We start from the raw sequence: 27,897 nt of genomic DNA on the forward strand, positions 1-27,897 counted from the left end.
CCTCCACTCCCCTCAGCCGAGCCGGGCCTGGCGGGAAGAAGCACGGTCTGTGAGGGGCGGGCGGCGCGCCGGCAGCGGCTGCGGCCTTCCCCGCTAGCCGCGATTGGAGCGGCGGCTCGGCCAACGGCCCGGGAAACGGCCAGCAGATGGGTCGGTACAGTGCTCCAAACGGCCCCGGGAGCTGCTGCAGCAGGTCTTGGCGTGTGGAATGAGCTAAAAAGGAAATTATCGTGTAGAAAAATGTCCCTGATCTTAACCTGTGTGTCTGCGTTGCCATTCAAGTCACGTCAGTTCGCAATAGAAACAGAAGCTTTCTTGCTCTGAGCAGTGAGTACGGGGTTTGTAGCCGTGTGTAAGGGGAAGGGAGGATGCAAGTCCTGTGGTAAGATGCTGAGAAGCCTGTTGAAAGCAGGAACACGATCTTCTTCCAAATTTCTACCCAAAAATTAAAATAAAATAAAATAAAAACAAACACAAATGAGAGATGGACTTGTAAGTTAGGAAGTCCTGAAGTGAGTAGAGTACATGGTGAATCAACACCAGCTTGAAGGGGCTTTGGTACAATGCTTTCTTCTCCTAAATGTCCTACTTAAAGTGTAAAAAAAAATATCTAGCCTCTTCAGTTTGCTTTAGACATTATTAATTGATTAACTGATTGATTTCACCTGATTGATTTCATCCAAACGCACTTGGCAAGCCAAAAGTAACAAATTCAGCATCTTTTAAATGGAAAGTCCGTGCGATTTGCAGAAGTCCCCTCCATCCAGATAAGGAATGATGTTCCTTTAAAGTGGGAGATTGGATTTCCTAGAGTTAAGTGAGTTTGCACAAGGGTAAGTGCTGCCTGAGTTCCCCACAGGGCTCAGGTCCTCCCCGTCACTTACACGTGCATGTGTGTCTGCAGTCCGCAGCACAGGCCAGCTGCATTTTACTGTTTTACTAGTTTGAGGGAATTCCATATTTGTAAGCATCCAATATTTGAGGTGTAACAGCAGATGAAGAGACAAAACCAAACCTATGATAGGCAGCTGCAGAACAGCCGATCACCAGATAATACTGGCTGTGATTTCAGGTGGAATGGTAACAGCCCGAGGCCATGCCACAGAAAGATGGAAGGGTAAGTGAACACAGTGAGCATGGCATTACCATTGCCTCAGATCAGTTGATGCCGACTGACCACATCATCAGATATTAGATGGTGTTTGTTATTTTCACTGGTGGTAGAGAAGATAGAGAGAGATGATTTGGAGTTGTTGGTATGCAATATAAGTAACGTATATGTCACAATATGTTAGATTTGTGTTCCAGAACTTGACATGAGATCTGTGTCTGGGAACTTGTAATTTGTTTTTTCTTAAATACAACATACAAATACAGTAACATGGATTAATCCTAATGTTATTGCATAGGACTGCAACAAGTTAGGAGGAAACTCTTTGCTCAAAGGGCAGTGAGGCCCTGGCACAGCTGCCCAGAGGAGCTGTGGGTGCCCCATCCCTGGAGGTGCTCAAGGCCAGGTTGGGTGGGGCTGTGGGCAGCCTGCAGCAGGGAGTAGGACTGGGTGGGCTGCAAGGTCCCTTCCAACCCCAGCCATTCTGTGCTTCTGTACGTTCGGTACAGTGAAACCAAACACGAGAGCTTCGCTCTTCTTGAACATCAGACCCAATGTGGTTTTTTTTAGACAGAGACGATGTTCCTCCCCCTCAAAGTATGTTATATAAAAATTGTATTGATACGACCTTGGAACCTTACAAATATCCTTTTACTTTGCTCGGAAGGTCTAACCCTTCTCCCTGCTCCTGGCGTTTCCCAACAGCCCACGGGGCCGCACGTAGCATCGCAGCGATGAGTGGAGCGCGGGGGCTCCACGTGCTCGATGAGAGCGAGCGGCAGCCGTCTGTGGCTTCAGTGACTGAAACCTCGCGAAAATGCCAGTTAAGGCCTTTTCAAACGATGCTCTGCGGGTGTAAGAATATCTTACAAGCTGCGGACAAGGTTGGTTCTTCAATTTCCTTACTTAATCACGTTTTTCTCTGAGTACGGCACCCCACCGTTTCACCGGCGCTCCCTTAAGCCGGCGCTAAGCCGACCGTTGGCCGCGGGGCTGCCCGAAGTCCCCTGCAACGCCCCGGCCGCTCAGCGGGCCGCCCTTCGGAGCGCAGCCGCCACCTCCCCGCCCACCGCTCGGCCCGCCCGGGGCCGCCTCCCGTGGCACTCCAGCGGCGACGGCGGTACGTGCGGGCTGGTGGCGCTGGGCCGGGCTCCGCGCGCGGGAGGGCTGGGAGCGGCCTTCCTTCGGGCACGGGGTAGGGCGAGGCGGCGCGGGACCCAGGTTGATGCTGGGAGTCGGGACCGGAGCTTCCCCCTGTCCCCCCTCCCCTTATACGCGGACGCGGCCGGAGGAGCGCTGGGCTGCGGCTGCGCAGCACGCTCTTCGTGCTGCCCTACCGTCAGCGTGCATTTTGTAATGCAGTTTGGAAAAGGCTTATTGTATTTCAACTGATATTAAATGACTTTAAATACCTTCTTGTGCTTTTAGTTTATATTCTGCACGGTGGAAGTGGATAGAATGTGGATAAAAGTAGTTCTTTAGGGAGGTATACATCTCCTGGTTTGTATCTGTGTGTTTGTAATTTTCAAAACACCTGGCATTTTTCTTGGGTTTCTTTTTATAAGACATTAAAATAAGTTACAGCTTAAAATCGTGTAGAAGTTTGTGGCAATCCCTTGCATCCGCTGAGTACGTTCCAGAAAGAGCACTGCTCGGAACCGGCCTGCAGGTTGTTCTGCACTGCTGTCCATGCTCCCAGCTGTTAGCAGGGGAAGGAGATGATTCACTCAGTTCTGACAGCTCTGTATTGTGGCTTCTGTTTAAAAGCCATTGGTACAACCACTGATGATTGCTGCTTGTAGCTGTCATCACTGGGTATGTTTGGTTCCATGCATATGCATCTCCATGGCATTTGTTGATAACTTGAGAAATGTGGAGGATTGGCAAGCAGTCTTGTAAAAGCTTAGCACTTAAGATTTTGTTGAAGATTTCTTGGTTGTGATTTAACAGTGGCTTGATCATACTTTGGTCTGTGTCTCACTTTGTTTAATCCACTTTATAAAATCTTATAAGAGGTCCTCCCTACTTGTAACAGTGCAAATCCGTGTCCTTAGATGAAAAGGCCAAACTTCTTACAGACATTGCATGGAATAAATAGCACCACACAATTTTTCCCGGTGATAAATTGGAGTAAATTCTTTGTAAGCACAAGGAATGGAGCAGGCAGAAGCAATAAAAGCAGCCTGTAAAGCAGGAGTATAAAGCAAATTCATTACGGAAAAATTACTTACTGTGTAATAGCTGGAAAATGTCTACCTTTTTGCATGCTTTCATTTTGCACAGGGAAGAAAATCTTTCATGTTATAAGGCATCATAAGTTAAAATTGTTTAGAGGTCAGGAGCTTGTGCTCGCTCACTTCCTTTTACTGCTCACAGTTGCATTTCCTTTGAGCCCCCTGTTGGCATCCTGGAGTGGCCTCCACATGAGAGCAAATCTCAGTGACTTGTGCTCTCCTTGCACATGAAAAAGCCCATCTTTGCCTTCTCAGCATTAGCACGGCAGCACGTGCATTTTTGGGGTAGCTTTTTAAATATGGAAGCACTTTTAAAATTTATTTAGAAAGTTGCTACCAAAGGTAATAACTTTTCTTACCACTTCTGGATATTTTGATATTCTTTGTTCACTCTCAGAAGAATTCAAAGTGTGGTTTTTTTTAAGCTTACATTAACTACTACATTAAAAGGCAGATACATCGATGTTTAGCTAGGATTTATGACTATATCTAACTGCTTTAATTCTTTCTCACTACAGGTACCTCAAAACTGAGTAACCAATATAGTGACCATACAGGATGAAAAGAAAAGAGGTGCCCATTTTTCAGATGCCCAAGTTTGTTCTGTGAAACAGTGTTTTACTGTGAAAAATGGAAGAATCTTTGTAGACACCTTAAAGGTAGCTGATGGGCTTAGAAAAATGCTTTGTTTGAGGCAAGTTTGCTTGTCTGCACTGAGACGTTACCAAGCCCGAACTCTGAGCAGCGATCTGCTTCTGAGCCAGATAAATAACTGTACCCATGAAGATGAAGTGTTCAGCCTTGTTGGCAGGAACAAGGCCAGGCTTTCTGAAAAACACGTGGGAATTGCATTGAACGTACTATGGCAGTTGCAGAAGAAGAAGCCACTTCTCTTAAGGACTTCTGACTATGTAAGAAATCACTCCCAGTTTCTAACTCTTTGCTTTTTAGCAGAAAACAAAGTAGAACACATGGATAATGAGACAATAGTGGACACTCTGTATAGTGTACTGAGGTAAGCAGTATTATGTTGATTTCCACATCTATACGTTGTGAATCTGGTAATAAAAGAGGGTGTTTTTGAAGTAACACTCCAGCTGTAAGGAAATCTAACTTCCTGTGTGAGATCCAAGTAGGATTGATATGTTTTGTACTCCTGATAAATAGAATTATGATTATGAATGCATAAATGTCTATAATGTGTTTTTGGGTACATCTGTTTGATTGGAAGGAGCAATAGAAATATAAAGAATGATAAATAATGGGAAGACATTTGTCTCTTAGATTTATTTCTTTTAATTTCTTAAGCAAACTTTTGAACTGCTGTGTCTTTGATTTTTCTGAAGGCTCAGTGTGGAAAGCCATGATTCACTGGCAGGAGTGCTCGTTACAGAAGCGTGGAAAAGATTAGAAAGGCAAGTACTGTACTAGTATGCTTTGTGAAAAGTATAAGTTGTAGGTGTGATTTGCTTCACACAAGGCTACCCTGGCTTCTCAAAGAGTATTAACTTCTGGGTTATGTAGGGTTTCGTACATGCAATATGCTCATATAAAATACCTGAGCATTTTGTCTGAGTTCAGGATATCACCATGTCACAGGAAATGTGTAAATATTTTGTTCCCTTGTTTTGTAATTTGAATGTTACTTACAATTTATATAGTTGTTGAATTAGATTTTTGCCTTCAGTTCTTCACTAGAAATAAAAGGTAAATATTCTGTCTTTGTTTGATGTCTTCACAGCCTTAGTTTACCAGCTTTGTCTAAATTTGCACTGTGTTTACACAAGCAGCACAGACATTTTAGTCCCCTAACTGGCAAAATAGCACATCTTGTGGACATGAAACTGGATTCTATACAGGATATAAGGTAAGTGTCAGAGTGAAATTGAGTAGTGTGGGAAACAATATGTCACTGTTTGGGGTGGGTTTTTTTGGTTAAACATTTTCAGTTTTTCTCAACTGAAGGTTAATTCAGTTTGAGGTTTGTGGGAAAAAAAATGTGATTTGTGCATTGGTTTTCATGAAAAAGTTTACTCAGGTTAAAACAATATCAGAGTTGCCTATTTCCCCACCAAACCATGTCCCTTAGTACAAAAGCAGAACCCTAGGCAAAAAAAGCCCAAGCTTATTTTTCTTGCCTTTCTTCTCCCTGGGCCATTATAGCAGGTGCTGCGCTTTTTTCCCCCGCCTCTTACAGCACTGTCGTTCTCCATTTATTTGTTTATTTTCAGGCACACAGAGCCTGCTTATGAAATTATTTGAATAAGACTGCATTTCTTTACACAACTGACTCTCCTTGGTCTGAAGTCATCCTGTTAGGGAGGGATTTTTTTCTTTAGGAATGACGGTGACTCTTCTCCCTGTTCTGTCTCCTGGGAATTGTTTGCGTTTCTTTAATTTTTCACTGAAGATTAAAGATCTTTTTGCAAATTGAAATTAGACATGTCAGGAGTTTGCCATAGGCAAGCACTTTTATCACAAACAACTTTGTAAGAGTTGAAAAATCCCAATCATTTCAGTAATTCTCTAAAGGCAGAATTTTTAAGTTATTTGAACAAATGCTTTTTGCTGAGCTGTTTTTTGTACATTAGATTCTGAACTCCTTGTGGCACAGAAGCCAGCAACATCCTAACTAACATTCCTTTATTTGGCTAATTTATTTGAGAAGTCTAAAATGTGTTACTTACCCATGTGCAATGTGTAAGCTTAAAGTCTTTTGAATTTTTTAGGATCTTGTCAGTTTTGATGATCAGCATATCTGATGTCATCTCACGGAGTTTTCAAGACCGATTACTACAGAAGGTGGATCAGCTACTGGGAGAAGGAGTCCACTTCAACTATGCCAAAAGAATTGTACAGTTTCTTCAACTTAGTAAACTGACACATTCTCCATTGCTAGAAAAATGCAACAAGATTTTCTTAAAAAGCACCTCTCATCTTGATTTAGACAATATTAGTCTTATTTTTGGACTCTATGAACAGCTGGGTTTTGACAATGCGGAATTCCGCTTGACTGCTAAACAGCTTCTGTCTGAATCAGTAGATGATTATCGTGATCCTGAAGCCTTTGCAAAATTATTTTTTGTTCTTGGGCCTATGGCTGAGTCCAAGGTAAGAGAAAGGTAAGATTCTTAGCAGGTATTTTTTTTACACAGTCTTTCCCAGAAATTGAAGATCTATTGGTGTTTTGGGGAATTTCCGAGCCTATCTATGACATCGAAAAGTTAGATTTTCTACTCCGAAGTTTATAGCAATGAATTGTTTCATTACAGAAAGCAGTTTGTCTTGAAACAGTTGCATAGGAAGTTGTATCTAGTAACTAAGGGAATACTGTTACTCAAGGCCACCTTGTTGCTCTGTCTCCTATTATTTCCTTCCACTGTGGATAGTGGTAACAAACTTTTTGCCTTTTTCCTGAGAAATATGTGTAATAGTATGTATTACATATTCCCTTTAAGGTCTGCAGTAACTGAAACAATTGAAGTCTTGTCCTATCCCAGTTTGGTGTACAAAATCACAGGATTGTAGAGGTTGGAAGAGAGCCGTAAGGTCATTGAGCCGAAACCCCAGATCACTGAGTGCAGCCCCTAAACACACCATATCCAATATGAAAGGGTGGCAGCATGGAATCCTCCAGCATTAATTTAGTGATTAGAGCTCTGTATTACACTGCAGATCTTGGTCTGCCTGTATTTTTTGTGCCAAAAAATCCTTTCAGGGGGTGGTATTATTCATAGCTCTCTCAAAGTCTTCAGTTCTAGGCAGAATTTATTGTATTAGTTATGATTAGCAATGTTTTCAGACTTGACTTCAGTACTATTTCCTTCTCTTCAAATCTCTGGATATTCTTTGCCCTAACTTACACAATAAATTTATTCACAGTAAGTTTAGCCAGTTAAACTGGCCAAAACCTTTTCCCAGATCTTTTTATCTTTTTCATGAAAGTCATAATGAGGCAGAACAAGTTATTAGCCTTATTTGCCCCAGGATCAGTTCAACTCATATTTGATTTTGCTATCTGCAGCTTGCTGGTTGGTGGTGAATTTTTGTTTTTGTCTACTTCCAGAAGTGTTGGACTCAGCGTCCTGCTTTAATACATTTATATCTTTGTGCCATGCTGTTTGGAAGAATGGTTCACAACATGGAATTATCTAGTTGGGGAGAATCTGTTTTCCTGTATTTCCTGATGTAGTCTGTTTGTTCTTTCCCTCTTCAGACAAAGAATATTGTTACAGTCTTTGCTGTGACTTTTCAGCAGTTTTTCTTTGAAAAATAAATTCTTTCTTCTCTTTAGGTTGCTAGCAACTGCAGCACTCATCGCAGAAGAATTTAGCAGTCATCAAGCATTAGTGATACTGAAGACAATGCAGAAAATGAAATGTAGACATTCTCAGCTGCTTGAAAAGTAATTTTTTTTTTTTAACTACAAAGTAATTGTATTCTATAGCTTACAGATTACTTTAATGTATTATGAAAAAATATATAGTATCTTTTGGGAGTGGAGAATGTGTCACGTACAAACATATGCACTCTGCATATAGTTAGCTGTTACAGACTTTAGAATATCACAGCTTGACCCTGAAGTGATTAATTCAGGAATTTCACAAAAGGGCATTTCATTTCTAGTGAGTTAATGTAATACAGCTTTTAGCTTATTTATTATTATGTGATCTGCCTTGTGTAAACTTAGCCTATGACAATTACTGTAAACTGCTGAGACAAATGAGAATATCATAAGTTGCAGAGAGTATATATATCCTGTCTGGCTGTCCTGTTACTAATGTGAGTTGTTTCTTCAAAAGTTCTTGTGCCCTAACTTGAGCTACTAAGTCTTGCATCTTTAAGAACTTAAGCCAGATTCTCTGCAATTGTAAACTGAACAACAGAACTCAGGTGGAGAAGAGTGCAGGTGTATATAACCCTCCACTTAGTTACGGTGCAACATGGGGCACCCCTTCTTCATTTGGGGTGTTGTGTTCTGCAGTATCTTCTGCATTAGCATAATACTATGTCATCTTTTTCTTTTTGTATTCAGAATGGTTTCTGTTCTGCACAGACACTTGGATAGCTATCACGTATTGCAGTTGGTAAAGTTAACACAGTGCTTGGTGTTGTTGCATTGCCGTGATCAGGAGTTGTTTGCGAAGCTGAAAATGTTGTTACTTGGGTACGTGTTTGTTCTTGAAAATTCAGTGTCTTATTTAATTGAAGTATTACACAGTAGTCTAGTTAATATTTTAAATAACAAGCTAAAATATTTGTTTTCCTGAAATATGAATAAGTAGCAAGCTATTACAGTGATTTAATTTAATTAAACACATAAATCAAAGGATATGAAATGTGTTTTGTCTTGGCTGTAGATCTAGTAGTATCTGCTAATAAAAGTGATAGCTTTTAAAACGTGTTCTTTCCCCCTCCACTGGCTACTGCAACATAGAGACACTGAATAGGAAATTTTGGCTGATACTTTATAGGAAGGATATGTATTAATCTCTTCTTTGATACTTGAAGAAACAGTCAATGGAAAGTAAGTAAGGATATCGTGGCTGGAACAAGTGAAAGTATAAAGCAGAAATACTCTTCTACAGATCAGTGACCTTTCTAGTTAGTTCTCAGTGTTGTGAAGGGATCTGCCACCATTGCTTTCACTTTTTGTGGATGACACCTCTGTGTTCCTCGGGCACCTCAGAACCTGGTGCTCCCCAGGATACCAGCAAAGAATAAGTTGATATGTCAATCACAGAAATTATCCTTGCCCTAGAAACCCACAAACTCAGTTAACAAAGAGCAGAACTTCCTTAGTAAGTGCTTCTGTGCTCTCAGTAACACTTCAAGCCTCACCAGTAAGATGCTCACTGTCGTCTTCCTCTTTTCAATTTGAATGTTAGAAGAAAGAAATTAATGTTGAAATGAAAAAACAAAAACAAAAAAAAAACAGTCACTGTCAGTGTGAATTTTCTGTCACTGATTTTGTGCTGCTTTTCTTCTTGAAACAATATGCTACTCTTGCCTTTCAAATAGAACTTAGAAGCAGCCCTGCCCGTGTCAGGGGTGTTAGAACTTGATGATCCTTGAGGTCCCTTCCAGCTCAGGCCATTCTATGATTCTATGACTTTGTTTGCTTTCTTAAAAAAACAAAACCAAAAATAAGCAAATGTTTGCACTCTGTCAATATTGATGGTCTGTTTTTCTTTCTGTTTCTTCTCAGTTTTCTAAAATCTAGTGTCATACCTTCTGATACTGCTGCAATAATTCGCATGCTGGCTATTCTTCCATCCTCTCAAGTGGAAGAAGTCATTATAAACAAAGCAACAGCAGTTCTACCTCAATGCAGGCTCCAGGACCTCAGTTGCATTGCTACAGCTCTTGTCAAATGGAATCATTATGACAAGCTGCACTGGCAAAACACTTCTCAACTACACGTAAAGCTTCTGCAAAAAGTAAATGACTGTGGATTTCAGAGGCTTCAGAAAGCCAGGAACTTAAATCTCCTGTTGGAAGAACTCACACATGTGAATGGAGAGTGGTTGCAGGAAGTCATCAGTGAGGAGACTGTGGCTGCATGTCAGCGTTTGATAGATCATGTAACACAGGCAAATGTGTTACAGTTGTCTATTTTTCTCATGAAAACAAACCACCGCTGTCCTTCGTTACTTGACAGAATAGCATCTGTGACTGTTGAAAATATAAACAAGGTATTACAGTTTTTCTTTTAATCTACTGTGTAAGTTCTTCAGTTAGAAAAGGACAGGTTAGTAGCAAATGGGATAGTATTCAAGCCCTGGAAATCCATTGACTTTTTTGGTTTTACCTAGTTGGTTGGTTGGTTGTTTCTCTTGTATTTTGATTAAACGTACAACTTTTTTTTTTTTTTTTTTTTTTTTTTAAGGGAGTTTACACATTTCACCTTTTTGGCTCACTTGCAGCCACTGCTTTGGGAGTAGATATTGATTTAAATTACTGTAGCTGTCTCATCCTTTTCCATGATGCACACAGCTTATAATGGCTCTTGTGTTGGACCAGAAGTCCAGAAATCCAGGCTTTGACAAACATGAGAATATGTGGTTCTGTAGCAAAGACAAATGAAGGTTTTGAGATCATCTCCCTGGAACAGCCTTCCACAGATGCTGAGATTTTCTAGGCTAAAGATGGCCTGTGGATAATTCTCCTGAGCATTGAATTAATGTTTTTCAGAGGAAAATCCATGGTGCCCCTAAGAGTTTTTCCACTGTAACTCTTTCAGCACGTCTTTCTCTTTGTCCACTGAAAGCTTTTTTACTTCCACGTGTTTCTTTGTACATTCTTCTCTTTACTTTTCTTACATTACAGTTCAGTCAGCGTTAGGTCAACCATAATCCTTTGTGTTCATTTGGAAAAGGTTTACATTTGACCATATTAAATATTCCTTTTACCTCTTTACAATATAGTAACACTGCATGGCATATATATTTTTTGCTACTCATTCTTGTGTGGATCTCCTCAATAACCTGGGTTTTTTGTCAAAATCACTGCTTTCTTGATATGTTCTCCTCCTTCTCCCCCCTTAAGTAATGACTGATGTAAAAGACATTCCATTTTTGTCTTGTGACAGCATAGTTAAAAAAAAAAAAGCATTGGATGGGAAACCTTTTAAAAATCTTAAAGTCTAAGCACACAGTAACACTTAGATCATCTTCATCTAACAGATTTTAACTTTTAGCCATTGTTGCAATTTTAATGACTTGTGCATTTTATTATTTTTATGTTTTTCTGTAGGAAAAGTTGAGGACCAGAAAAAAACAAAAACACAAAAAAACTGAAAAAGTACTTCATCATTAAGTTTCCATATTCTGAATAATTTAGAAAATCTGTTTACTACAAAGCAATTTTAGAATACTTTTCAACGGCTCAACTTAGGATACTTTTTTTCCCCAGATCCACCCACTGGAAATGTATTTCATTCTCCATCTTTTCTCTGTTCTGAACTATGATCCTCCTGCCAATGAAGAGTTCTTTCAGAGTTGTATCCAACATCTGACTTCTAACTTGAGTAAGTATATTAGAGGAACATAGGCCGAGTGCCACTGAAACATTTTATTTGTACTGGACAAAACTGTGTGTAAGATGGCATTTTTAAGTCAAGTGAAAAAACGTGTCTGTGTGCTCTGTGAAATTAAAAGTATATTTCTGTTGGGTTTTCTGGCTTCATTTCACTCTTTTAAAAGTACTGTTCATACAGGACCAGCAAAGTATCTTGAGCATAGTATAAAGCAACTGAAAAGTCTGATTAATGTATTGTGCTGTCACTGTAAAGAACTGCTTTGGCATTCCCCAAAGAATCATTATTTGGGAGCAGGACATGTTTTAGAGCCCACCAAAAATACCTAAGTTGTAGGGGAAAATGTGTAGATATATTGTGGATTTAACTTTTTTTTTAATTAAAACAGACTTGAGAAGCAGAAAAGCATTACAAAAGTCCTTTCAGTGCCCTGTAGTGTTAATATGGATTTCTGTTTTGTTTGCAAAGGTTGTTTTGAAACTCATCACTTGGTGCTGCTGGGTTATATTTTGGCAGTGGCTGGCTATTTTCCTCCAGCTCTCATAAGGACAATATTTGATGTTTCTTTCTTAAGCAGATTGGATGCTCAGCTTGAAGGTAAATATCTAGCTCTGATGAATTGGGTTATGTAACATTTGGTATAAAATGGAATTGTGGTCATGTATGTAACTTGAGAAGTAGACTCTGCATTGTTTGGTCTTCTGGAAAGACTGCTCTGTATGATCTAGTCAGTATTTGAATGCTAGAAGGGAAGGAATAAACAAAACCTGTGTTACAGAAGTACTGGCATGTCTTATCTGGCAACATCATCTGTAATACAAGTTCATTCTAGAAAAATTATAGCCAATTTACTGCACTTGGTATACTTAATTGTAATGGAAATAAAATTACCTGAATATAGCATTATTACAAGAAACTGTCACAGTTCAAAGCTCAAGAAATAATGCGGAATTCTGATCTGCAAAAAGTATGTCCGACCAGACAATTCTCCCTGAGTAAGAGTTTGAATGCTTGTTTGACTGTTTTCTGTCCTTGTTTGCTATTGATATGCTGTTACCATTTTGCCATCAAAAGATGAATGGTGAGGATTTAAATCACTGCTTTCTTCTGTCATGCTATTGCTCTTAATGTTGAGCAAGACTTATTTTTATTTCTTTTCTGTAAGGGATTTTGTGAAGCCTTCTAAAATTGTGTAGCGGGAATTTTATGTATGCCATAGTATAAAGCTACTGTATTTTTAGTAAATGATTCAAAGTATCCATCTAGTTGAATAGAATGGGTTTTTCACTTTACGGTTCACACTTTTCTTCATTTTGTTCAATTTAGTCCTGTCTGATACCTTAAGGCAGAGGGTCCGCTCACGGCTTATGAAACTGAACAGAGCAGTCTGTCTGGAATGTCCGGAGTTTCACATCCCTTGGTTTCATGAGCAGTATTTCCAGCGTGTCTTGTGTAAAGGTGAGTCACTGAGGAGAGCTGCCCTTGTTATTATGATAGTCTGTTTTCAACAGTGTGCTAGGCACTTCTAAAACTGTTGTGCTGACACTAGCACACAACAGAAGCTTGGAAAGGTATGTCCCATTGTACACTGAAACGATGTTCTTCAAAAGTGTGAGCACTTAGTAGGAGCAAAATAGCAAGGCAGTTCTTCCCAGGAGAACTGATGTAGTGGAGAGGAGGTATTAATAAGTAAGAAATATGATTTAAACAAAATAGAGATGGTATGTATGACATGGAGGATGGTGTAAGAATTGGGATCATCAGGATTGTCTACTGGAGGAGATGCTGTGTTTTCAGAATGGAACACTTTGATGACTTAACCCTTAGGAGGCTAAACTGCTGTCATCTTCTTTGAAAGAGTCAAGGTCCATCAATGGTGTGAGATGGAGTGGTCGAGTGTTCAGCCTCGTAGATGTAGCAGCTGAGATCTTTCAGAACAGCAACGATGTCAGGAAGTCTAGCTGATGCAAACACTATGTCTCCTCCATTAATTCTTACGGTATTAATTCTGCTTTATTATCTGTCAGACTAATCTGCTTTCTAATCTATGAGACTGAAGATGTTTAATGGAGCAAGGTATTAAGCAACCTGCAACACGTGGAGAAGTAACAGCAAACTATGCCTGTAATGGATGCAAAATTATTAAGTACTTATTTAACAGTCTAATCATGATTAAAAACAAAATTCAACTGATGAAACCTGCAACCAAAGTGCTTGTTGTATTTGAGTGGGAAAACTGGGATGGAAATTCTGGATGTGCAGTTTGTGCTTAGTAGGCACCTGTCATTTTCTACCCAAAAGCTGATGATGTGAGCTCTGAATTATGATGGAATAACACCAAGGATCACTGGGAAAGCTTTAATTTATTAGGCTGGCTATCAAAAGTGCGATGTCACAAGGTACTGTTTCAGAAGTTCAGCTATTGTGTGTTTTGACTCACTAATTCTTTATTTTGTCTTTGTAGGCATTCGCCGAATAAATCCGCTGCGACAGCATGTTCACAGGATGCTGGCAGAGATCTTAGGAGGGAGCCATTATGCAAGAGTGTCTGTTCTCACACCGTACTACTATGAAATAGGTGAGAAGTTCCACCTTCAAGGATTGTTTTGGAGACTGCTGATAGCACTATTATCACCAAGGCTGGGAAGCCCCTAAGGCTGTGTATTTGAAGGCCACAAGATACCGCAAATAAGAAATACCTGTTCTGACGGTTTGTATAGAGTACACTTTCTAACAGTTCTGCATGATTCAGGTACAAACGTTGGATACCTCTAATGATGGTTGTCACTTAGTTTTGTCTAGAAGTAAACGCTATGCTGAACAAATTATTTTCCCTTTTTCTGTTCATTTTTATCTGTTATGTTTTCTCACAGATTTTGAATGCATTCTGGATAAAAATAAAAAGCCTCTTTCTTACACGGCTCAGAATATACTTCTGGATGATTTGAGGGGAATACATTTGAGACATGACATCAAGGATGAAGAGAGAAAGGCATTGCCGCAAGGGGCTCAGAGGTTAGTACACAAACTTCTTACACTCTTCAGGCTTTAGATCAAATTCAGACCAGATTTTTGATGTTTATGTCCTAAATAGTTGATGGAACACTTGGGCTATTTATTTTTCTGTTTCTTTTTCCAAAAACTTTATTAGATTTAGCCTTCCTGAGTGGAATGGTTTGACCCTAGCCAGCAGCTAAGCTTCCATCTACTCCCTCACTTACTACTTCTGGTGAGATGGAGAACAGAATCTGGAGGGAAAAAAGAGAGGGAAAAAAGAACCTCTTAGGTCAAGATAAAGACAGTTTGATAAGTGAATAAGGTTGGTTGGTTGGTTGGTTTGTTAAATAAAAGAAAAATCAAGTGATGCAGATGCAACCACTTATCACCGGTAGACCAAGTGCAGCTAGCTGCCAGGCAAAGACTAATTTGAAAAAAATGCCCAGTTTATTGAGGAGCATGATGTTACATGGTATGGAATAGTGCTTTGGCCAGTTGAGGTCAGCTGTCTCAGCTGGTCCCTTCCTAGCCTCTTGCCAAATGCAGCCTATACTCTGTGGGGGCAGAGTGAGACACAGAAGGTCTTGATTGCTGTGTAAGCAGACAAAACATGGGTATGTTAGCAACACTGTTGATCACTTGTCTAAAATGTGGCACCGTGTGAGATGTTAGGAAGAAAATTAAATCCACCTGAGCCAAACTCAGTACAATAGAGCAGACAGGGATTCTTGAAATATGTATTTTATGACATTGGAATACTCCGACCTCTTCTAATGTAATCCTTGAAAATGCTGGTTGCTGGTTTTGCCGTTTGAACAGAACAGATGAAAGAAAGAAATGCTCTTCCTAAAGTTCAAGTATCTCCAAATAAATGTAAGAAAAATGTTTTGTCTACTTTCAGGGAGTTGTTTAATTTTCTTCTTCTATGAACTGTTAGATTTATCTAGCAAAAGTCTAACTGCAACTGTCAATGCTGAACTAGAAATTTTACTTTATCTGAAAGTAAATACGTTTGTTTGTTTGTTTGTTTGCAGAATTGCTTTGGAATTTCTTGATTCAAAAGCTTTTAGTAAAGATTCACACCACCTGAAAGGAGAACCTGCAGTGAAAAAACGACACCTGGAAATACTGGGGTACCGGGTCATTCAGGTGAGCAGCCAGCAATATTTTATGTCTCCTGGTGAGTTGTGTTGGTAGTGCAGACTGATGGATTTTCCTTCCAACAGATTTAAAGACAGTTTTCCTCTGATAGTTAAAAGCACCTACTGAGTGAGAGCAATTCTTGAATTTAGAGGGGTAATTTCTAGCCATTTGCAGACTTAATAGAACTTAGCATCTCTGACAGCAGCTGCAGCAAAGCTGGAGTCAAAAAGTCTTAGTGTTACCCCAGTGCAGGCAAACTAGCAATCTGAACAGCCTGAGTAAAGGAAAAAATACTAAACAAGAGTTTTAGTTCAATTTAGCAAAGATTTTCATATGAGAAAAAATTGAATGCACATTCATGGCACACACACAGCCAGGTGTGGCAGCTCGAAGAGGGTGGTGGAGGCTGGCATGTTGTTGGAGTGATAGTACTGTGACTGCAAAACGAGTGACCAGAGTTAATTCCCACTCAGGAGCACAGACATATTAGGAGGCTCATGATGAATACAGATTCTCCCGTGTAGATATATATTTCCTATATCATCTACTCTGACTTTAACTGGAAGCCTTCTATAAGCTTAAGTTCGTTTTTTTGTTGTTGTTGTTTTTGTTGTAGTTTTTTGTTTGTTTGTTTTTTCCCAAACAAAATAAACATTCTTTCTTGTATTGCCCTGAGATTAAATGCTGGGCTACTGATACGCCATTTCAGTTTGGTACTTTAACACTGCAAACTAGTGACCTTGGGTTTTTCTCTCTTAATGGGTTTCAAAATACCTCAGGTGAAAGATGGGGTAATGGAGTTGTCATAGCCTGTATTGTATGGGTATCTGCTTTTCATCTCTGCAACTACTACTTTATGGAAGGAAACTGACAGAAGGGCACATGTGATAAAATATTTAAAAGTGGAGAACAGTAGATCCTTTCTGTGACTTGTGTCAGGCAACATTAACACTAAGTTTGTGTGACTTTGTTCTACAGATTCCTCACTTTGAATGGAATTCTATGGTTCTGTCCACAAAACCTGAGCAGCTAGACTATCTGAGAAAACGTCTGTATGAAACACAGTGATAACAAAGATGTAATTACAAGTAAATATTTTTTATACACTTTGTATAACATTAAACTTCTTGTAACCCTAGAATAACTTCCAAAATCTGACGGTGAGTCAGCTGGACTAAGGCATTGGGTGTCATGAGACTGGATCCTACATTTGTTAGGGGTTGTAAAAGGCTGGTCACAATATGCTACAAAGATGTGGTTGAGGTGCATAAAAACTCCCATTGCTAGAAGCTATTGTTTAAGTATATGGGTCCGCAACAGTTTTGCCATACAACTGCATTATGACCTACTGAGATTTGACCAGATATAAAATTGTCCAGAGAAAGAGCTGGAAATATTGATTGTAGAAGAGGAGGTAGCATATAGAGTGGAATCTGTGTCTGTCCTCCAGCATGTGACAAAATGAGCAATAGGGATCAAACATAGTCTCTCTGTACTGTGAAACTAACAAACTGAAATGCAGATTTACTAAGAATAGGACTGCTAATACAGCCATTCTGTTTTCATCTTCTAGAACAGAGATAACGTGGGTGACAATGTCAGGGGAGAGGGTGTTGTGCGCTGAGGAACATCCAGCTACTTGCTTTTTCTACCCTGTGTCACGGTGTGTGCAAAAGAAGTAAAGGCTTGAATCCTCTGGAACGCCTTCACATACCTAAAAGGTAGAGTAGCTTGAGAGGTCTGGCAGTCACCCAGACCCATTAACACCTGCGGTCCAGTTCAGTGCAACTTGGAAGGGATAACTGAGGGATGAGGAGGAAGTACTGTTTATGTCAGACATAGGCACCCATTAGTGATTGGATAATTTGTGAAAATGTTTGTAATTATCAGTTGGACCACTCCTTTTTAATAGAAATAAAACAAAATTAATCTGTATAAGCTGCTTGTTCTGTAAATGAGAGTGCACAAAAGAGCAAAATAAGGCAGAAAACTGAAACAAGAAATTGAGACCAAGAAGAATCTTCAGGGAGTCATAAATACTACCTTGGTTACCAGTGGTGAAAATGCTTTATATGTGATGTTTCAAAACCATGTGCCAGTGACTCTGCTTCTGTACAGGTGGGCATCAAGTAGCAACTGGAGAGTGTAAAAAGTGACAGTGGCTGTAGCTGAAGGGATCAGTCAGGGATGGTCATGGGCTTCAGGTGGATCCCGCAGTTCAGGTATGTTCAAGTTATATATGGATAAAGTTATGGGTACTCACAATGTGGAGAGGATTAAAACTGACTAAAAGTGGATTCAGAAAGTATATCTACACAAAATATAAGACACCAGCATGTGATATTTTAACAGCGTTAAAAACAAAGTTTAATTGTTACCCAACTTAAAAGTTACAAGTTTAATGTTTGAACATTAAAATGCATCAATTATTTCTTAGGTAGGTGCTTACTGGTGATCAGTTGTAACGTTTTTCATGAATGCTTGTTAATGGCTTCAGATCTCTAAGAAAACTTTCCATTAAATATTTGCTTTGGAAATAAATACAAAAGCATTAGAAAAAAAAAAAAAAGGAAATCCTTGTTGTGAGAAACCAAAACATAATAGGCAAAGCTATTAGCCCTGTAAAATTCTCTTTTTTTCCCTCACAGCTGCCTACTCAGTTCTGGCTAAGGTTGGTGCTTCTGTTTTCAATATGCACTTCAATTCCAGGCGAAATTAATTATTTTTAGAAGGCTGCATTGAAAATGTTTTCAAAATATGACTGAAGAATGCAGGAGTTGTATACACTGTTGAAGGGAGAAATCAGGCTGTACAAACAGCTGGTTAGAATAAAATCAGCACTTACTAGTTGTATTTAACTTAACAATCCATTCATTCTTGAGCACTGTTTACAGATTAGCCACCACTGTCCTGGACTGAGAGTAAGGATGTCTAACTAGTTTTATGTTCCATGGAGTAGAAATCTTGGTTTATTCTAATCAACATTAATTAGAAATCTTCAGGATTTTACAGGTTAGCAAAAATTCACTTCTTATCGATTAGCTAGTAAATACCTTAAGACTTGGCTAGACAGATTAACTGTTTAACAGTTAACAGTATAACTAGTATGCTGCTACGAAACTCTGAACAATCTGGAGACGTTTTCATGCAACAAATTCAGAAGAGCCTATGAAAACTCCTGCGTCATATCAAATTTTCCAGCATTTTGTTTACAGTTTTGACAGCTTGAAGAGATTTAAACGTGTAGCCAAGCAGGAAGCTCCAGTCGCATATCGGATCTCTTTCAGTATGCCAACCCATTCCTTCTTTTCATCATCATACCTGCATTTAATAAAATAAGGTCAGAATGTAGCTTTGTCTAAGAAAAGGAGAATAATCCACAGGTTCCAAAGGCTTGTAGCAACCTTTAGCACATAGCTGAGCACTGCTATGGAAAGCTGCAAGAAAGATATTCTTGTCCACATGGGTTGACTTTTTCCTGAACCCTAAATCTCTTTGTGGCCTGTTTCAAACTTCACTTCTCCTATGAAGTCTCCCACTTCTGCAGATCCCTTCTAAATTTTTTCAAATTTTTACATATGAAAGTGTTTTTTATGGGCATCCTTTTTATGGTTTTGCTACTTAACACTCTTCAGTCTACCACAGCAGAAGAAGAGTCGCATTAGAGACAGTGTTTCATCACTCCTACTGTGACTTAAATAAATAAATCCAGCAGGCTTCTGACTTTTCTCAGAACAATTACTCATCTGACTATTAATACATATGTACAAACCTTTCTGTACATGCAGACTTTATTGCATTAAAATGTCATAAACCAAAATGTTTTTATGGCACACTTAAAAGGCTAAACCTGCCAACAGAGACAGTAACTTACTCTTTTACCACGTATCACAGAATTGTTTGAGTTGGAAGGGACCCTTAAAGGCCACCTAGCCCAACTCCTCTGCAGTAAGTAAGGACACCTACAGCTAGGTCAGGTTGCTGAAGAGCCCCATCCAGCTTGACCTTGAATGTCTACAAAGGTGGGGCTTCCACTACATATCTGGGCAATCTGTTCCAGTGCCTTACCACCATTATTGTAAAAAACATGTCCAATCTAAATCTCCCCTCCATTAGCTTGAAACCATTTCCCCACAACAGACCTTCCTAAAGGCTAAAGAGCCCATCTCCTTTTTTACAGCCCTGCTGTAGATACTGAAAGGCTGCTCTCAGGTCTCCCCAGAGACTTCTCTTCTCCAGGCTGAACAGCCCCAGCTCTCTCAGCCTGTCCTCCTAGGGGAAGAGTTCCATCCCTGGGATCATTTTTGTGGCCCTCCTCTGGATATGCTCCAAAAAGTCTGTGTACAGGTCTCCTGTACCAAGAACTCCACATCTGGACACAGCAATCCAGGTGAGGTCTCACCAGCAGAGAACAGAGGAGCAAAAAAACAGAGGGGAAAGCTCTTTCACACCAACATGATGAGCAGCAAAATGGCGTCTATTCACTACTAAGCACAGCTTATATATTTATACTTGAGCTATCGTGCCCTGTCCTGATTTGTCCGTACTGGATCTTAGCCCCTTACTACAATTTCTTATTTGGCTCCTATTGTCTCCTCATTCCTTCGCCTTCTTATCTTGTTTACTACATTAGCAAGGACAGTCTGTCTGAGCACAACAGCACCCTTTCACTGTGCCTAGGGAGAGGCCTGTCCCGTACAGCACGTATCCCCATCAAGCACCTACTACAACACACCACTTGTCACCAATTCTCCATCTGGACATTGAACCATTGACTACCACTCTCTAGGTATCATCTTGCAACCAGTTCCTTGTCCATTAAACAGTACACATGTCAAATCCACGTCTTTCCAAATTTGGAAAGAAGGACGTTATGGGGGACTGTGTCAGAAGCCCAGATAGACAACATTAGTGGCTCTTCCCTTGTCCACTGATGCAGTTATGCCATCAAAAAAAAGCTTCAAGGTTGGTTAGGGAGGACCTGCCCTTGGTGAGGTAATGCTGGTTATCCCATATCACCTCCCCCTCTTCCACGTGCCTTAGCATACTTTCCAGGAGAATCTGTGTCATGATCTTCCTCAGCACTGAGGTAAGGCTGACAGGTCAGTAGCTCCTTGGGTTCTACCCTTCTTAAGAATGGGTTCTATACTGCTTTTTTTCCAGTCACCAGGGACTTCTTCACCTGACTGCCATGACTTTTCAAATATCAAGAGTGGCTTTGTGGTTATGTCAGCCAATTTTCTAAGGATTCTGGGATGCATCCCAACAGGAACCACAGTCTTATGGACAATCAGGTTTCTCAGGCAGTTGCGATCCTGATCTTCACTTACATCCTTGTTCCAGTGTAGAAGAATCTAAAAGCCACGACTCAGACTATTCAAATCATTAGTAGATTGAAACAGTCATTAATGAATTTTTTTGTCAATAAGTCATTTGCAAGGTGTGCTATGGTTTATTTCTAAAGGTAAATGTACTATTACTGTTACCCCCTATTGTCTACAAACATCACTGTTCAATAGAGCTTTCTATTAGAAAGGTATGATTAAAGTTAAACTTACTTCCATATGTCAGTGACTTCATTAGGTGCAAATTCTTTAGATTCAAGCTGAATCATTGCAAAACCTCCAATAGCATACAAAGATCCACTTAAGGTGACTAAACTGATAGAACTTCGCTCCTGGGGAAATTCAGGCACAATCTCCCACCTGAAGATAGATAAAAAGAAAAACATATATGTCAAATACATAGGAAATTTACTAAATGGTTAGCACCAAACTACAGCTCCAGGTAACGTAAATGATGTTTTTGAGGACTGCCTGAATGAAACTGATTAGTAAAAGGAAAATATGCTGAGATTAATCATCAGTGAGTTTGTTTTTCTATCCCTGCAGGAACTTCATGCAGGAATGCAAGTCTTGGTACGATGGAATTATATCCATCTCCTTCCAGAGACCAGTTTTTACAGGTCTCCTCTTCCCACCATCACTGATATGCTTTATGTAGTTGTTATGTCTCTTCCCCTATTGCTCATTTTTTACCCCTGTAGTTTCCAAAATGAGTTTTCATTTCAAGTGGCAGTAATTTGAGTAATAAATAAATCAGTAGAGCTAATTAACATAATTTCATATATTCTTCCAAGTCACATGTAGGAACAAATAAAACATACAGACATCTCACTTCAAGACAATGTTAACCTCAAAACTAGTGGGCTAATTTGCTTCTTACACTCATATGATTTGTCTGTAACAAAACAGTAAATGGGGACAAGAGCCTGCAGATGCTTTCTGACCACAGGTTGCAACTGTCTCAACAATGGAAGAGTAAGAATGCACCAAATATAACGATAACAAAATTACCTTTATTTTCATTTGATTTCTATACAACATACAGAGTCCAAAGTTACCTTAAAGAATTACTTGCATAATTCATTTTTCTATTGTTAAATGCTATAAGTAGGGTTTTTTTATTTTAAGGTCTTGAAATTTAGTATGTGATGTGAGGTTGATGGCTGCAATGCCACACATCACTGAAGATATCACAGCCACCTGTGTTTATTTACAAGTTAAGTACTTAGATTAATAAGTACATCAAGGACCTCTAAAAAGTTAAAAGGTATCATAATGAAGTTTTGATAACTTTATTCTAATACCAGCTTCTGAACACCTTTGTGACCATCTCAAGATTTTAAATGCATAGATGATAAAACACTTGCTTAAAAACAGCTTGAGCATTGCACTCACTTATTTGTGGTCAGATCAAAAGCTTCAACAGATGAAGTAAGGCCTTCTTCAGTGACACCACCAGCAATGAAAATCTTGCCTTTATGGATGGCCGTTCCAAACATTGAGCGAGCCACTTTCATTGGAGCCAGGTCTCTCCAGTCTCCTTTCTTTGGATTGTATACAAATACCCTATTAGTACATTTCCTGGGGAGAAAAAGGAAAACTGTAATCGTTTCTAATGACCTTTGGCTTCTTCCAAGTGAGACCTAGTTGAGGCAGTTTGTGTGTGTTTATGTGTTGTGCCTCTCTTCCTCTCCATGAGGTCCTCTCTCGTATCTGACCAGGGGATAGACAAGATTTTTACAAGTCTAAAAAGCACTTGTCACATCCATAGAACTAAACCAAATGTTAAATGCTGCTTTCACAGCACAGTAATTTCACTGTACCTTTCCCAGAGTGCTCTGCTAAGAGCATCTTGTGGAGGAATGTACAACAAAGGTAAGGGAATTAACTGAATTTAAATAATAGGCAAGAACAGGAATAGGATTATTTCCTACTTAAACAAGTACGCATGTAAATAGACTTATGCACCTTTTAAATATGTTTAGTTGTTTTACAGTTCTAATACTGAAATACACAGAGAAAAAAAGGAGCAGTATCTTTGCATTAAGCAGTTTGAATCTATACAAATGAACATGCTCTGTAGTGGGAGGAGGAGCTAAGGTCCCCAAATACTATTTATTGCTCTCTTCCAGAAGAAAAAATACATTAAACAGACAACACCTTCAAGCATCTAAAGAACAGTCTTTCCATCTTTAGCCTGGTTCAATGAGAATCTAAACTGATTTGCTTGGCATGTTTAAGAACCTACATTTTATGCTGTACATGAAAACTTTGGCTTGGAAAAGTCACTTTCACTCCAGTACAGCACAGAGTGAAGTGCCAGGCATACCAAAAGCCAAAACACAGAAATGCCTTTAAACATTAGCTTACTTTGAGTATATGGTAGGTAATCCTCAGATAATGCCTCATATCATTTCTCAAAATTGTATCACTTTACATAGAGTTTTAGCTCATTCTCATGAAAGCAAAGGAAGACCTGCTGGTAACTACATCTGTACTGCAGCTTTATAAACACTGAAACTTCTTGTTCCTATGCTCTACTTAAAATATTCACTTGCTTGAAGAAAATACTGCCACACGCTGAGTAGCAGTGAAAGCATCGGTTTGTTTTGTTTTTGTCACACATGTTTAGGTATAACAGGCACTGCAGGTGAGAAAAAAAAAAAAGGGCTGATAGAGTAGTTCCTTGGTACTTAAGCATTTATATCTGGAAGGAAGAAACACTTATAAAGAGGATCCTTGTAACTGTGATGAACATGTATGCAGTTTCCCTCAGAAGTAAGTAAAATGGCTAAAACAACTATTTGAGATTACAACTTACATGCAGTTTTACCTTACTGAGAAAAAGATAGCCTGTAGACTATAATGTGCTGCCTTCTGCCAAACTGTTAGTAAATTTAATGTAGAGATGTAGAAGTGGACAGCCTAATTTCTGAGTGAGGAAATAAAATCTACAAAGGACCGACCAAATAATGCTCTAAATAGTCATGAAAAGACTTAGAGACTTACTTATCATCAGTTTTTCCACCGAGACAATATATCAATCCATTGTTTGAGATGGTAGCATGGCCATATACTTTGATGGGTAGTTTTTTTATCTCACCCCATTTCATTGCTCTGGAACAAAGAATACCGCTGTTAGGCTCCTTCAACTAACAATGGGCTTTATGTATGTCCTCGTTGGGCAGAATTAAATTTTAAACATACACAGGGTCGTAGCACAACACTGAATCTAGAGACTCCTCGTTGCGAAGGTCCTTGCCTGCAATTACATAGATCTTGTCGTCTGACTCTCCCAGCCCGAAGAGACACCTGGCTGACGGCAGTGGAGGAAGGGCAACCCACTCACCAGCAATGCTATCCAGCTGAAAAAGCACCACAACAGAAGCGTTATCAAAGTCAAGTAGTAAAAATTCACGACACAGCTGTTCCACAAATCTCACTCAGTATCTCAACAGCTCAGCTGCTCACCTGAACAAGCTATCCCTCCCTTGGTGCAGCTATTGAATGGTTATTCTTACCCACCCATGCATCACGACACCAGCACCCAGCAAATGCTACACAACTCTCTTTGCACCTGCTCACCCTCATTCCTCACAGAGTTTCTTCGCTTTTTTAAGTTCTTCTTTGTTTAAAGGTCCGCACTCTCCGGATTTCCTATGTGTTGGAAAGAATGTTTAATTCTTCCTCTCTGAAGGAAGCAAACACCTCTGCCATTCCTCAACTCAACATTGAGCAGGTTGTGATAATTGCTACAGTGTGAGATGCCAGACATGATTAAAGATCTCAAAGCCTTATGTAGCAAATGGCACAGATGTTTCTTGTGCAATCCCTAGAGCAAAAGAGATGATATTTCATCACAAATAGCCGCAAAAGCTCCTGAAATCTCTGGATAAAGACTTCACTCCTAAGCAAGAAGAGAGGCAGTGCAGTTCCGTTGGCAATAACACTGATGTCATCTCTACTGAAGTACTCCTAAGACTGTATTGAAAAGAAAAAAAAACAACAAAAAACAGAACTGGAGTACTTTTTTTTTTTTTAATCTAAGAACTTAAAATTCAACCTGAATGTTCCCTAGCATATGGTATTTTCTCTCTTCTACTGCATATAGATTTGCTTGATAATGTACAGGAGGAAGGGTAGAATCTGAGTTGGCATGAGTGTAAATGCATTTGATGTAAAGTGAGAAAAAGCTCAGTCAAAGCAATCAGATCTGGGTTTAGCACAGTGGCATTCTTTTTCTAGAAGTATATTCCACAGTCAAGGTAGAATGCATCTCTCAGATTTGACAGACCACCCGTATTGAACTAGTTGTTCTACAGCAATGGTGAAGTGTAGTTCAAGGCTGTGGGTTGCCCCAGTAGCTAGATTTGGGTAAAGAGGTCAAAACGTGCAGATCACAGATGACAGCCTGCTTTCTGTATCAGTCTTGAAGATGACATCCGCACAGTTGATAGAGCAATAAACAATTAGTCCTGCATTTCTGAGCCAGTGGCAGCCTGGTTTTGTCCTGGGTTACCAGCTACCAAACCAAACGGTAACAGGTTGTAGTAACAGAGTAACAGGTGCATCACTAGCAGAGAAAGGACCATTAGGAAGTGAATGTGGGTATGGCACCATATTAACATTTTACAGAGAGCAGCCAGATGAGTAATGCAGAAAAGTATTTTAACTATATGCAGTAATGGCAACAAGCAACCTTAAAGGTGACAAGTGAGGAAGCAGGATTTCAGGATATTAATTTAGACATATAAAGTAGCATTCTGAATGTTTCATCAATTTTTAGTATCACTCGAGTTTTTCAGAGACCCCTATGTAGTAGCCTCATTATTCAGCTCTGGATTACATACAAAAATACATCAATGTGGTATATCTATTGGAAGAATATAGCTGTAACAAGTTCTGCACTTCACTGATTAGCATTTTTCTCCCATAAAGGGACATGAAACAGTGCTAATCCCCCTCTAGCAAAATGACTTTCCTCTCACAGCTATAAGAAATTTTTTGAAGGCAGCTCTTTCATGGTGTGCAAAATCAGTGAACCACAGTGCTATAAACACTCAGCATTTTCATTTTTAGATATCTGAAGGCTTTAGAATCCTATCACTGACTGTCACTCTGTTTTGCTTCATACTGTCAGAAGACCTACTTTCACTCTTTTAGGTCAGCGTGCCTAAAACAGACCATGGCCAGTCGCACATTGTATAATTCACCATAAGATCATTTAAACATTAAAAAAGAGCATGTAGACAGATAGCTAAATATACAACAGAATTCATTTCTAATCTAAGTGTGCCAAATTGTTATTTTGCTGCTTTTCTGAAATATGTCATGGAAGTTGGTTTGTATTAATTAGCTTTATATTTATAAAGATTTATACACATTAAGATTTTGCACTCAGTTGAAACATAGTAGTTTGTATACTAACATTGACAGTTTGCCAGGAGAACAACCTTCTACCAATAAATTTTGTTTTAGAATGCCCTTAGGTTTTCAGATGTACATGTGTGAAATGTCACTTGTGAAAAAGTGACACTTAAAATACCAATATTATTCTGTCATAAAAATATTTCATAAACAATGCAAACATTATATCTATATACGAGTTACTCTTTCCTGAGATCTCACCATGGGTTTGATCTTGAAAGAGAAGATACAAGTCCCTTCATTTATCTCTGTGAGACAAGAAGAGCTTTCTATTGGAACTTCTGTCTGCTGACCATACAGAGACTTGACAATTCACTTGCACAGACTCTAAGTACTTTCCAATAACTGTCACAAGCACTTACAATTATATAACTATAATTATATAATTATACACCAATAATTATAAAGCTTATACCTGGAAGAAGTATGATTGGAAAGGCTGATCTTTGTTCTCCTCTTCCACATACAGTCCTCCAACAATGTAGACCTGATTTTGTTTGGTGACTATACTGGAATGGTTTCTGGGAATCTGTTCTGCCAGGGCTGCCAGATAGCATTCATTTTCGAGAGGATCATAAGCTACTGCAGCAGTGTCATTAACCAGAAGAATTAGGTCTTTGACAAACATGCCATGCCTGGGAAGGTCATTTAGGTAGCCCGGCAGTAAATCTTCATCTCCTACATCACCATTTACTTCCCCTTTGTTTGACTTTTCTTTATTTTTGCTGGAGTCAGGCAGTTTTCCAGCAAAAGCATCCTTAATAATCTTTACTTTTTTCTGAAGATCTGAGTTACTTTTAATTATATCATCCTTCTCAACGTGCTCTTTGAAATATTTTTCTGGCATAAGACGAAAACGTATGCAGTCAAAAACTTCTCCTAGGCTTTTTACTCTGTTCTCCTTGTCTGACCGGACCCACCTCATTACTGCTTCAAATACCAGTTCTTCCTTCTCTACGTTTAAGCTGTCAGGTGAAATGACTGAGATAAGTTCATTTGGTGCAAGCTGCAGGAAGTCCTCTTCTTTGCAAATCTGCACAAAATGATCTGAGACAAAGTCACGGGCAGAAAATGCAAGTCTTGGGCAATCAAGCAGAACGCCTAATCGAAGGATAGCCAGACAGTTTCCGACAGCAAGCCTCTTCTGAAGATAGGAGACACACACGGTGAATACAGAAGGGATCTGGAAGCGACTGGCCAAAGCAAAAATATCTTGCACGTTAGAATCATTAAGATCAATAGTTGCTGAATAAAGGTATTTGACAATCATATCCAGGATGTTGGGGTCAACGTTATCTAGAACTACCTCCTTCTTTTTCTCTTCATTTTGCTCAGATAAGAAATACTCACGAAAATAAGGGCTACACGCTGACAGAATCAATCTGTGGCAAGGCAGACTTCTGTCACCAGCTTTTAGGGAGCAATCTACAAATTTTTTCTCTTCTAGGAGTTCTTTGAGGCCATCCTGAAGAAGGGTGGATTGGTAAAGTCTGAGTTCTTCAGTGAGTTCCCTTTGGGAATCCATTTTGCAAATACTTGGGGAAGGGAGGGAGCAGAAAGCTTTAGCTGTTGTCTGCCCAAATGTCTGTCTGTAAAAAAGAC

General features: G+C 39.4%; 2 protein-coding genes across 15 annotated transcripts; one reads left to right on the forward strand and one right to left on the reverse strand.

The window, feature by feature from the left end:
* Window positions 1-14: 14 nt before the first annotated feature.
* On the forward strand, window positions 15-18,092 carry FASTKD1 (FAST kinase domains 1). 14 transcript variants are annotated; one of them, XR_005861648.2, is made up of 19 exons: window positions 15-327; window positions 1,073-1,117; window positions 1,779-1,995; window positions 3,864-4,360; window positions 4,692-4,760; window positions 5,087-5,212; window positions 6,075-6,467; window positions 7,640-7,750; window positions 8,381-8,512; window positions 9,554-10,040; window positions 11,260-11,374; window positions 11,852-11,980; window positions 12,710-12,841; window positions 13,848-13,961; window positions 14,257-14,398; window positions 15,415-15,529; window positions 16,502-16,611; window positions 17,097-17,244; window positions 17,642-18,092. XR_005861648.2 is itself a non-coding variant. In XM_040704179.2 (17 exons), exons 4-17 carry the CDS (start codon window positions 4,026-4,028, stop codon window positions 16,589-16,591), a joined length of 2,490 nt encoding a protein of 829 aa, XP_040560113.1. In that variant the 5' UTR covers window positions 15-327; window positions 1,073-1,117; window positions 1,817-1,995; window positions 3,864-4,025; the 3' UTR covers window positions 16,592-17,458. The 14 variants fall into 14 exon arrangements, 13 of the variants coding, with proteins under 13 accessions (XP_040560113.1, XP_040560110.1, XP_040560116.1 ...); XM_040704179.2 differs by lacking the exon at window positions 17,642-18,092 and having other exon boundaries at window positions 1,817-1,995; window positions 16,502-17,458; XM_040704176.2 differs by lacking the exon at window positions 17,642-18,092 and having other exon boundaries at window positions 15-1,117; window positions 16,502-17,458.
* KLHL41 (kelch like family member 41) lies at window positions 17,862-27,888 on the reverse strand. Its single transcript, XM_422010.8, has 6 exons — window positions 26,711-27,888; window positions 24,076-24,233; window positions 23,878-23,985; window positions 22,264-22,449; window positions 21,082-21,228; window positions 17,862-18,844 (listed from the first exon to the last, which is right to left on the reverse strand). Exons 1-6 carry the CDS (start codon window positions 27,818-27,820, stop codon window positions 18,733-18,735), a joined length of 1,821 nt encoding a protein of 606 aa, XP_422010.1. The 5' UTR covers window positions 27,821-27,888; the 3' UTR covers window positions 17,862-18,732.
* Between the last annotated feature and the right edge of the window lie 9 nt (window positions 27,889-27,897).

This window comes from Gallus gallus, chromosome 7 (assembly GCF_016699485.2).
Source record: "Gallus gallus isolate bGalGal1 chromosome 7, bGalGal1.mat.broiler.GRCg7b, whole genome shotgun sequence".
NCBI classification, from domain to species: domain Eukaryota; kingdom Metazoa; phylum Chordata; class Aves; order Galliformes; family Phasianidae; genus Gallus; species Gallus gallus.

What these genes read in the sequence shown, in the direction of transcription:
- FASTKD1 (XM_040704176.2), top strand. Translation starts at nt 4,026, where the DNA reads ATGCTTTGTTTGAGGCAAGTTTGCTTGTCTGCACTGAGACGTTACCAA. An exon ending in ACTCTGTATAGTGTACTGAG is followed by an intron (nt 4,361 to 4,691) that starts GTAAGCAGTATT and finishes ATTTTTCTGAAG; the next exon opens with GCTCAGTGTGGAAAGCCATG. An exon ending in GAGTCCAAGGTAAGAGAAAG is followed by an intron (nt 6,468 to 7,639) that starts GTAAGATTCTTA and finishes TCTTCTCTTTAG; the next exon opens with GTTGCTAGCAACTGCAGCAC.
- KLHL41 (XM_422010.8), bottom strand. Translation starts at nt 27,820, where the DNA reads ATGGATTCCCAAAGGGAACTCACTGAAGAACTCAGACTTTACCAATCC. An exon ending in GTGTTGTGCTACGACCCTGT is followed by an intron (nt 23,986 to 24,075) that starts GTATGTTTAAAA and finishes TCTTTGTTCCAG; the next exon opens with AGCAATGAAATGGGGTGAGA. An exon ending in GAAGTCACTGACATATGGAA is followed by an intron (nt 18,845 to 21,081) that starts GTAAGTTTAACT and finishes TATTAAATGCAG; the next exon opens with GTATGATGATGAAAAGAAGG.